Source organism: Lacerta agilis, chromosome 5 (genome assembly GCF_009819535.1).
Source record: "Lacerta agilis isolate rLacAgi1 chromosome 5, rLacAgi1.pri, whole genome shotgun sequence".
In the NCBI taxonomy this organism is placed as follows: domain Eukaryota; kingdom Metazoa; phylum Chordata; class Lepidosauria; order Squamata; family Lacertidae; genus Lacerta; species Lacerta agilis.
The window spans coordinates 41,814,275-41,826,419 of record NC_046316.1 but is presented as its reverse complement, the minus strand read 5'-3'; the positions used below and the strand labels follow the sequence as shown (position 1 = coordinate 41,826,419).

Genomic DNA, 12,145 nt, shown 5'->3' with positions numbered 1-12,145 from the left:
TACACAGCTTTTATTTAATCTAGGGACTAGACACAATCATTTTAAATAATTAAATTTTCCTAATAGTTGTGTTAAAATGGATTAGATAAAAAGCTTTTATGGAAATGCAAGCATTTTCTAATGATATCAATAATTTAATTAAAATGAACTCATAAAACATTCTGCCAGTAAAATGTGAAGATTTATATTCATTTAAAAAATGTAACAGACATCTTGAAATTTAGCTTGGCCTTGTATTCTGTCAGGGGCTTCAGAATCTGGAGGAACTTCCAGGAACTTTTTAGAAAGTCATGTCACTGTCAAACTGAAATTAATTTATATCTATTATTCACAAAAATGCTACTAAATTGCTGGTGTCAAAGGTATGTGTACTATTCCTTAAACAGTTGTAACTGTATCTTGGAAATTCATTTATTATTATTATTTTGCATATATATATATATATATATATATATATATATATATATATATATAGTCTCTTTATTTCTCTTAGCAGGAATAGGAATACTTTGTTCATGAGCAAACTGAATTTCAAATTATGTGGAAAGTTTTAAGCTTATAGATGAATTTTAATTGTTTCAATTCATTTACTTTATAATGACCAAATATAGAAGAACATGGATGGAACTAAGTGAAGAGAGGGTGGGAGGGCAGGAATCTATTACTATACAGCTGCTACCGAGTACTTAATGAGCCCGAAAACACCTTCTGGTTTCTCTGTAGGAGGATTATGTAATGCAGATGTTAAGCTTGTCAATAGGGAAAGATTAAAATATCAGAGTGTTGGGTTCTGCTGCTATGTTAAAGCTTTTGTCCTTCCTAGTTAAGAGTAAGAAACATTTTTACTCAGTCTGAATTAATATTTTTCCAAAGATGCTTTATCTACAAAGTTTCATTCAGTTTTTTAGACTGTCCTAACCCCGAGATGGGGCACCTCTGGCTCTCCCAGTGTTGTTGGACTACATCCCCTATCATCCCTGACCATGCTGGCTCAACCTGATGGGAGTTGAACTCTAGCATCATCTAGAGCAGGGTTCCCCAAACCTCAGTTTCTCCCATCATCCCTACCTGGCAGGACCAGTGGTCAGGGATGATGGGAACTGTAGTCCAAAACAGAGGGAGACCCAAGTTTGGGAAACCCTGCTCCAGTGGCGGAGCAAGCTGCATGGGCAGATTGGATAAACGTTACTGCTAAGAAGATCATAAGTAAAATGTAGCAGGAATTCTGCAAAGTAATAGAGTCAGATATTTATTGAACACATGCTGTGTAAAAGCTGCTCTCATTCAATTAACACCTTTTAGCTAATTCCACTTTATGTTCATTAATCTGAGACAATTCCTCTTGTATGTCAAGAGTAAATAGATGGAATTTTAAGCCAATATTTGAGAATCATCATCACACAATGATCCGAAATTTATCAATGCATTAGGATGCATATTATTATTATTATTTAAAAAAACATCAGAGTATAATATAGCTGTAAAAAATGAATTTGATGAACTAAATCCAAAGCAATAATTGCTGCTAAGAAACCAGGTAGTACTTATTCTTGTAGTTAAAGCCCTAGCATGTTGGATCAATTCATTATCAAGTTTGCACAGCACTTAAAAAAATGAAAGTCATAAATTAATGAAGCAGTCAATTCTGAATTTAAAATGCATATTGTATGGGGGGAGATAGGACATATATTGGGCCAACTTATTCAAATGTGTTTTTTTATGCTCTACCACAAACATATGAAGCTATCCCCATTTCCTGAGTTCAAAGAGTTTTTGCAGACAGCAAAAGAAATATTCTGCATGCTGGCACATGAATCATTATGTCCAGGCCAAGATTAACTTCATGTGGTCCAATGCAAATATTATAAAATTATCTTCCAAGTTGTACACTGTTTGTTCAGTGAAAGCGCAGCTTGTAGCAACAAAACAGGCCAACGAAAGGACTGCAGGAACTGTTATCCTTATTTCTGCTAAAGAGACAATGCTATGGAGCCATGCCTTACTCTGTGCCCAACACACACAATTCACTTGAGGTGCTTTTAGCTAGTTTTTACCAGGGTTCATCTTGATGAGATTCATGTCAAGCAAATGTTCAAGCAGGAGCTTTGAAAGCAACTGAGATCTTGCCCACCCTGAATCCTCTACTTTGCACACAATATCCAAGGAAGCCAGTTAGTAGTCTCATGTGCTTCTAATTGGGTACCCAACTGATCTGCAGGCAAAGGCATAACAGAACGTCTCTTCTCTCTTTGGCTATTAGGCGGAAACAAGAGAGTTGGATGTGACTGATCATTTCTGGTCTCTGAGTACATCACAAGGACACTCCAGGAGAGCACAAGGGGTGGAAAGGCCTTTACAGCCAACACAGAAACATTCTTCTCCCGTTCATATCCCAAAATATATTAAATGCCTTCCAGAATGATGATGCAGTTAGAATTCATCAATATATTATTCTTTTCTTAATATAAGATAACTGAACATTTATTTACTGATAGCAAAAGCAGGTGCATATATGCAGCTAGTTGTTGGGTGCATGGTTTTCAATGTATTGTCAGGTTTCAAGAAGAGGGTTTTCTTCCCAGACTTGTATGTGCTAGTTATATCATTTAATGCTTTAAACACCAAATTCCTCCACTGCAAGGCAAGATTATATTGGACAAAAGATTCCTGCATTGCAGGGTTTGGATTGGTGATCCTCTGGGCCCCTTCCAACTCTACAATTCTATGATTCTATAATACAGTTGTACCTTGGATCCCAAATGCCCTGGAACTTGACGTTTTGGCTCCCGAATGGCGCAAACCCGGAAGTGATTGTTCCAGTTTGCAAACATTCTTTTAAAACCTGGACATCCGACAGGGCTTATGCGGCTTCTGATTGGCTGCAGGAGCTTCCTGCAGCCAATCAGAAGCTGCAATTTGATTTTCAAACATTTTGGAAGTCAAACAGACTTCCGGAACAGATTCTGTACAACTTCCAAGGTACAACTGTAATTAGAGAAGAAATAAACTACAGTAGTGTACACCTAAGGCAAATAGCTTATGATCCCCTGAATATATAGCTTTGGCAACTAGGTACTTTAGGGCTTAGTTATATATTATATTAATTGCAAGGTTTGCAGCCAACTGTAGGAACCTTTTCCTTAAAATAATAATAATAATCCTAGGTTTGTCCTCCTCCTTGATTTCTATCAGGACAGTAGCAAGTGATGATGGGAGATTTGACTCTTCCATCTCCCACAATGATTTGGTTGAAAATTAGCCCCACACCGTAACTAGTGGTTGAAAAACAGCAACAACTTCCCATTGATGTAAATGGGATCTTTTTATAGCTAATTGCAGCATTTGCCAATGCAAATGTGGGAAAGATTCCATTGGGATTGTGGTTCAGGAGAAAATGATTAAACATCACCCTCTCTACATGGCAGCTGTGATGGAAAATGAGCCCCTTGAATGAACCTTGTGACTTGGTTGCAAGTCACACAGTTAGCATGTAGCCAAGCCCTTAGTTTGATATCAATTGCCAGTTGCTTAAACAGATGCGTAGTCCCTACTCTATTAAATCACTTCGACAGGTACCATTTAAATTCAATGCACTATAAAGGCGGAGTAGTATGCACAGCTGTGGAGATCAGCAACAGAAACCAAAACCTCTGTGGTGAAAATCTGACAGCTCTGCATCAATCCAGGATGTATTGTAAAACACAAAGAGGAAAAGTTAGTAAAGTATTGTTTCTGCGCTGCGTAGGTGGGTGACAGCCGTTCAATTTAAGTTAAGGTGCTAGAACAAATAGTACAGGCGGTCTTCTTTATTTTTGAAAGTTTAGGGGTATTCTGCTTTACAGACACTTACTTCCTGCAACAGTATGCCACGAAGCTCCATTTACAGTCCCGTCTTCCTTCTGGAAGTCCTCCGTATGGCACACTCTCCGGCGAGCGTCTGTCATCAGCCGATGGGTGGAGGCATAAGAATATGCCAGCCACCTAAAAACATGGTCATCTGGGGTAGGCGTGTGCTCCTGGGTTTTCCATGTTGACCGGACCATATCATAGGGGTAGGCAACAACAAGTTCTCCACCTTGTAAGTTGCCACCAAGCACAAAAGGGTTTTTCTCCATCCATGCAATCACCGCTCGTGTTTCAACCGCTACCTGGGAAGTGGAGGAAGAAAAATAAAATCAGGTCAAGAGGTATGAGAATCTCATCTCGGAACAATTGCCACATTATTTATTTATTTATTTATTTATTTTACCAAAGGCGGTTTTAAACAAATGGCAGCCATTTCTAGCACATCTACAGAAGCAGAAAGCAGTCCTGGTTTAAACATTGTAGTTTCCTGGTCCATTGAGGGGTGTAAATGGGAGAGGTATGGATGGGAGAGAGTCCCAAGGGCCAGATAGGGAAACATGGATGGCTGCATTTGACCTGCTTTAAACACAAAAGGGGAGTTCCCTTCCCATTAGCACTGATTCTACTCACTGTAGCGTTTTCAGACAGGTACCATTCTGGAATTGGTATGTGATGATTTGGGACCTTTCTTAGAACCCTTTTACGATCTTCAGATTCCCAAAGCAGAGTATTTAAGTCAGGGAAGTTATTGTTGATGTCAATGCCATCTTGAGTCCATCTTCCTAAAGACCAGCCTCCTAATTCTGAACCCTGTAACATATTAGGTTAGGTTAGTGACAAACTCTGTGTGCCTTTCTTATAGTAATAAAACAAGTCTCCTGAATGTCTACGATTATGGCAGAGCCGCAGTGTTTTCAGGACCTTGGTGATGAAGTTGTATTCCCCTTTTATAGAAAGCTCACATTCCTCTAAAACAATTTTTATGGCACTCCTGTTTCCTTTGTAAAATGTATCCCACTGCATGGCTTATGGCTAAAGACTGTGGTTTGCTGAGTGGAGATTTATAAAAGCTGAACTTGAATAATATTCAGAGAAAACGCTAATTAATGTGTAGAAAGAATCAGTGCTGAGCCGTAATTTTTTAAAAAATTACTCTGATGCAATAAAGCATTGTTTATATACAGCTTCAGTTATTAACTTAATTACAGCAGGAGAAGAAATAAATTCAATATCACTTAACTGGAAAAATCTATCTAAAGACTCTCTTTATTGCTTCTCCTGACCACTCTTTTAAATTGCACAATATGCCACTAAGGCACTTTTAGGTCTTAAGAAATGTTGATGCTTTGATCAACATGTCACATTAAGTGAATTATTGGAAGAAAGGCAAGTCGAGGAGGTAAAGCCCCTTCTGCCCATAGCTAGGAGGGGGGGTTGCAGGCGCCACAAGCCCTTCACGTGCTCGGGGGATGGCTGCCATCCCCGGAGCCATTGGTTGAGCCTAGGGCGCTGTGCCGCTCTGAGCAACCAACCTGGTTGCTCTGGGGGCGTGGCTTGCTGCATTTAAGCAAGCCCGCGGCCAGGGCTCAACCTCTTGCTTCCCGCTCCCAGCCACAAAGGTTTTCCCACCCATCCACCCTTTAGGCAGGTTTCTCCTGACTTTGCTATGGACCTCGGTTGGTCGCCGTTGAGGGGCCTGGTAGGAATTTTCCCACTTGGCAAATTGGCCACTATTGTGTATTCTTGTAGTATCTATACTCTCATACTTCTTAAACTGTATCAACATGAATTACATATTATTCTATTATCGTCTATTTAATATTTTTCATGTAATCCTGCCAAATAGCAGGAAATAATCTTCTGACTCAAAACTCCAACTGAAAGTTCTACAATGCCCATGATTCTATGCCTCAAAAGGCAGCATATGTCTTTTATGTTAATCAATCAGCTCCATTCCAGTGCAGTTCTTGCTTACCACTTCGTAGGCCTTTTCATATCCATCTGGGTTGATTGAAGGAAGAAGGTGAATTCTGGTATCCTTAATGAGGCGTACAATACGTGGGTTCCCAACCAGATATTCCTGGCACATAAACTGCATTAACAAAAGCAGTAACTCGCGTCCAAGCACCTCATTCCCATGAGCCCCTGCCATGTACCGAAATTCTGGCTCACCTGTTCAAAAAACAAAGGAAGATGTGAGCACACCAAAAACAGAATCCAACTAAGGTAATGGGATTTGGAGGGTCTGGCACAGAAGGAAGACACAACAAAACATGGTACATTCCAGCATATCATTCGTGCCTCTTCGATACCGTATGATAGGGACAGGCAACAACATGCCTGAGGACCAAATCCAGTACCTAATAGTTTTATAACCAGCAAAGCTATGTTTCCAAGGAAACTTCATCTCCCAAGCGTATCTTGGTGACTTTTCTCTAAATGTGCAATGGAGGCAAAGGGGTCTCTTTAACTCCCTCTCCTGTGCTTTGAACAGTAGGAGAGAAGCTTTAGCAGAGTCATCCCTTATTACATATATCAGCTGCCCTTTCCAATGCACAAAGAGATCTGTCAATTTTGATTTCCCTCAGCTTCACATTTTCTCAATCTTAAACTCAGTTCTCCATATTTCCCTATCAGTTTGCAATTATTATTGCAAATTTCAGTGCAAATTAGCATAAATTTCTTCTAATGTAATTGTCTCTCTATACATTTGTCCCCAATATGCAATTTTTTGCAAAACAATTTCTCCCAATGTAATGTTTTTTTGTGTTATTTTCCTAAATATATGCATTTTTATGCACACTCTTAGTCTATGCACTTTTGTACACATTACTTGGCTTGGCTTGAGAACTGCACTGCAAAATTCAGAGAATTGCAAATTTCAAAGGCTGGCTGTGTTTTTGTTGGCATATCGTTTCACAAAGGGCAAATTAGGTGGGTTCACCTTTAAATGCAAACTGAATCAAGTTTCTCACCCACCCCTATGCACAAGACAGAGAAATTTCTGTGTGGTAAAAACTGAGCCCACTAAAGCCTCAGCTGCTCTTCACGTGGAGGAACAAACTAAAGGGCTGTTTGTTGGTAAGTCAATTGGGAGACGGTGTTGCTGCCTTGCACAGTCAAAATCATTGCTGACTAGGACCACAAACTCTTTCTCTCCACATTTATTTATCCCCCCCACATGATTATGCAATTTGAACCACCACAAAGAACACAAATATTGGGGCAAATGTTTTCTTCTTACATCACTGTAACCATTTGGTTACGAATAACTACCTCATTATCATTAATAGTTTTTAAACTATAGTACAATATGACCAGCAAACATTCATAATCTAGATTTTATTTATTAGTCTACAAAACTGCCAAGTTATCTTATACAGCATGTGTGTGTGTGTGTGTGTGTGTGTGTGTGTGTGCATATATGCACAGGCAATTCATTAAAATATGTGATTATCTCAAACCATGAAGCCAAATACATCCATATTCATGAATATATGTATGTGCATATTTAATAGATTTTCTCAGTTCAGAGCGCTAAACTTGAAAAAAATGACATTAAGCAACCATCTCTCTCTTTTCTCTCTCTCTCTCTCTCTGATGACACAAGTTCTCTATGAAAAATATTCAGAGGGGTGAGGAAAGGATAGGATACTTTAATCAGTTGGTTAGCCATATTTGAAATATCAATCCTGTCAATGGTAATTCTGTTTTGGCTAGGCTGGGAGAGAGAACACAGGTCAATGCTTTCGCTTCCAAGAGTGGAACCACATGTCATTTCCTTGATATAGGACTAACTTACATTTGTTGTCTACACAGGAGACAAATACACTAACAATACTACTTTTCACATATTTGATATACCTTTGTTCAAAGGCAGAACGAAACATGATGTTATTCAAATATATAGCCCTTCTATGCTGATCTGTTTTCAATGAAAAGCAGAAATTGGGGGTGGGGGTGGGGTGGCTCAGAACCATAGCCTGGTGGGGTGGTGTTTAACACCGTGGTTCTGATCAAAATCTGGTAGCCTCATATTTGCTGTATGCAATTAGAGGGAAGCCCCCATTGGGACGATGCAGCATAAAAGTGTAACATTAAGAAGGCCCTCAGATACACAGAAATTGTCAACAAGATTGTCTTCTATCTCTTGCTGTCTATTCTGACAAGGACTGTCGGTGCATACTTTTCATGATTAAAGTTGGCTCCATTTTTTTTATCATTGCAAAAGAAGAATATATGATTAGCATAAAGGAGTTTGATCCCACTCTTTATATGGCTTCTATTTATATTCCTCTTCTTCTCTAATTAGAAGACGTATAATCAAAATTCCTCCCACATGTACTCAACACCATGGCTGCTTGTAGGCACATGCCTCCACTGCGAACTGCTGCAGACATGTGGAATGTTAAAAATTTAAACATTCTAAACCACTTCATCCACCAGTCCGCCAGCCGGGATTTTATTTGGTCAGAATATATCGTCCTAACCAACTTCGTGTTCTCCTGGGTTGTCTGAGATTTCAACAGCATACAGCTTTAGCCCTTGGTGGCTTTTCCCAATATTGTAAATTCTTGTGATATTTGGACACATCTCATTCACCACTTTCATCAGCTGTAAAATAATCAAAGAAAGAAAGACATTTGTACAAATTAAAGATAGATGTGATATAGATAAAAGTGTGTACCTCACCCCATGATTGTTTCCATGTTGTAAGACATGGGGACAATGAGTATCAATGATAGCACTTGACAGGGATGGGAAACTAGTAGCCCTACAGATGCTGAGAGATCCTATTGCCCAACTTCCTTGACTATAAGCCATGTTGGCTGAGGCTGATGGGAGCTGGAATTCAACATAATCTGGGAGGGTTGTGGGTTCCCCAGAGCTTGAGGTAATATGCAATTTAAAAAATCACCCCCTGGTGTAGGATTATGTTATTAAACATGTCTATGAAAATGAAATGATTATGTAAAAGGGAGGAACAGTTTGATAAGAAGGATGCAGGATTTTTAACATTATTCAAGAAACTTTGTACTTCATTGATTACCTACAGGTACTGCTGTATGATTGGGTTGGTCACTGTGAGAACAGAATGCTGTACTAGATGGGCTATTGGCCTGATCCAGCCAGGTCTTCTCATGTTCCCTTACCATTTTTTCTGGGTTGATTCTTGGCTAATAGACTAAATATGTGGTTGGTTAGGCTGTGTGTATAGTATACACAACAGTTAACACCGTGTGTGTGTACTCCCCAGAACAATTTCTCCAGTTTGAAAATGTACCCACAGGGCCAAAATGTGGGTGACCTTGACATGGGTTATATATAGATATATAGTGTTTAAATTAAATGACAATAGCAATTGTTTGGTCTTATGGTAAAATGACATGTGCCCCGCCCCCCGCCCCCAAATGCAGTAAATAAGAGAGAGCATTTTTTGCCCTATTTTCCTCTCGTTTCCAAAGCTGTGCAGTACAAATTGCATATTTGGCAATGTGTTATGTTAATGCCTGCCTCCCCCCTCCACCTTTTGCTTGTGTTTGCAGAAACAGAGAAGCCTCTGATAGTATGCAGTCAAAGCTATTAACAACCAGAAGACTATAAATCATGCCGAGAGTAAATTTGCTAATAGACAATTATTATGAGTTGTATGCAGCAATTATTTCTTCTATTAACTTTCTGGCAAAAAAGCTGCATAAATTCCCTCAGAGAACCCATTAGTTTCAATCTCAGCTCATGCAGTGCCCAAGGCTGCAGAAGGATTTTGAGAGCAAATCTAAGCCAGTTGTCGCAACCTTTGAGGAGAATGTAGTGCTGTGGGGCCAATTTATGACGAATTCTCTTTCAGATTGTTGACTCGGTCCTTAGCCAGACTCATTCCACCTATTTATCTCTTTCATTCTCGCCTTCTCTTTCAAGAAGCCCAACATTATCTGTTACAAACCATATGAGACTAATGCAGAGATCATTTCAATATCTCTTCCCTGCAACATGCACCACATGCTGACATTCAATTGTGGTCGCAAAACACAACACGGCTTCTCTTGGCTCAGGGTTTCTTTTTCATTCTTGTTATGACAATTTATTTAGATATAGTTAGATATACAGTGGGAAACTGTTTCGTTCCCCCCACCCCCATTGCATTGCTTCTTGGAACCTGCACACAGACAAGTCTACAAAACAGGCCTACTAAACCTATATTCACAATTGCCTGGAAGTAAGTACCATTGAACTCAATAGAGCTTGCTTCTGAGCGCACATATGAAGAAATCTCTGGCCCTCCAAATGTTGTTGGACTCCCACATCCATCAACCCCAGCCAGCATGGTCAGGGATGATGGCAGCTGTAGTCCAACAACATCTGGAGAGCCACAGGTTCTCTATCCCTGATGTATAGGATTGCACTGTAAGGTAGTTTTTGAAGGCTGGCCAAGACATTTTGATAATATAATAAGTAAAATAAAATATCACATAGCCAAAAGTGATTATGTAGCATTGATCTCCCATCATATTGAGTATGTGATCCTAGAATGGCTGGTATCACCCATGTGATCAAAGAAGGAAGAAAAGGACCCAATTATTTTCTTTCTTTTTTGACAGGTGGTGATGGGAATGGCACCTAGACATCAGCAAAAGGAAAATCAATGCTAGCAAGAGACAAAGGTGAACACTAAGTCAATTGTGGGACATATTTTAGCCCCTTTGAGATATCTAGTTCTACCCTAAAAATCAAAACAAGCAAATATTACCTCTAAACACACACATTAGCGAATCACCTTTTGATTACACCGTAGCTAACATTTGGATTGTGCAGAATCAATATCAGTGAAAAGAGACAACTAAATGCTGCTTAATGGCCCAATTATAATAATACTCTCCAAAGGCTCAGTGATCAGAGAAGCAGAGAATGTGGAAGGCTCTGATGAAGGATTTTGCTCTCCACTGACCAGTTAAGCTGCTGCTGCTATTTAATCACATATCTTTTTGCTCATTAAATAAGACTAGAGGAAATAATTTTCTCCTGCTTTAAGCTATTAGTTTTCCCCAAATATATTTCAAACCTGACCAACTTGTCTTTGCACAATTAGGATCTAAAATGCATTTAACTTTATTGTTCTTGACACTAATTATGCCAATTGCATTTCTACTCATCTAATCTGTCTGCTGAAAATATAGGCCATGAAATCTCTTGTGAGCGCAGTGTGTGACTCAGTACACAATTGCTCAATAAAAAATGAATGATGACTCATTCAGTATAAACACGCTAAAGATTCAGCACACTAAAAATGATTCACATACTTCTTGTCCAAACATATTACCTTTATATATTTGAAGAAAAAGATAGGAAGAAATATCTTTAACACATTGTACACCTACATCTGTGGTGATATAAATCTGTCCACAGTGCCATGTGCTTGAAGCTAAAGGAGCATAATTATAGCTGGTAGGTCTAAACTTAGACTGGCAGGGATTAATGCCTATGTGAATCTTGGTCATTTGTGTGGCACAAGCCTTCTGTTGCCAGTCACAGTACCTGTCAACTCTGGATGAAATACTGTTCATGTCTACAGTGGTATAAAATTATAGCTATAGAACTGTATGGCTGGGAACTTCCTGAAGTACCTTTGCCTAAGATGCTGCACACATTAACCCAAATCCATGCCACAAATTCACATAAATGGTCAACATTGTGTTGTATTACAAGAAGAGAAGGGAGGGATGAATCAGTCCTTTTCTGGTCCATTTCATGTGTTCATCCAAAGTATGTTCCATCACGTTTCTGCATTAATTTGCTACTTAAAAGAACTACATGAAAATACACAATATATATATGCTAATATATATATTTCTTTCATATGTTGTTGTTGTTGTTGTTGTTTTGGAGCCAATAACTACATCAGACCATTTGGGTTGTGTGAAGTCCAACGGATAACTATGTTCTTGGGATGTGGGGCATACAGGAAATCCCATCCACTCCAAGGGTCTGATTGTAGACCATTCTCTTCTTTAATACTCATCAGCGGAGCAAATGTTCTTAATGGACTTGTGTGAAGCACAAGGGTCTACATCTAAGTGGCTTTGGCGTCAGCAGACCTTCCTTTTATCTCATACAAGTGGGATGAATATCCCCCATTCACATGTGCAGAACCAACCTAGCAAAAGTATTTCAGATAGAACAGTTTCAAAAATTTTGTGGAGTGAGGAGAGTTCTCCACTTGTGGAGGTGAGGACTTGTGTTCTTGTCTTCAACCACTTAACGCAAAGTGCCTCAGCCCAGTTCAATCTCTGCCTTTCTCTCT

General features: G+C 39.2%; 1 protein-coding gene across 1 annotated transcript in view; it reads right to left on the bottom strand.

The window, feature by feature from the left end:
• CPXM2 (carboxypeptidase X, M14 family member 2) overlaps positions 1 to 12,145 on the bottom strand; it is a 66,638-nt gene that overhangs the window by 7,333 nt on the left and 47,160 nt on the right. The window contains exons 8-11 of the mRNA XM_033149463.1: positions 8,337 to 8,460; positions 5,822 to 6,018; positions 4,477 to 4,656; positions 3,851 to 4,148 (exon numbers count right to left, since the gene is read on the bottom strand). Of these exons, the coding sequence (XP_033005354.1) occupies positions 3,851 to 4,148; positions 4,477 to 4,656; positions 5,822 to 6,018; positions 8,337 to 8,460 (799 nt within the window). The remainder of the gene's footprint in view (positions 1 to 3,850; positions 4,149 to 4,476; positions 4,657 to 5,821; positions 6,019 to 8,336; positions 8,461 to 12,145) is intronic.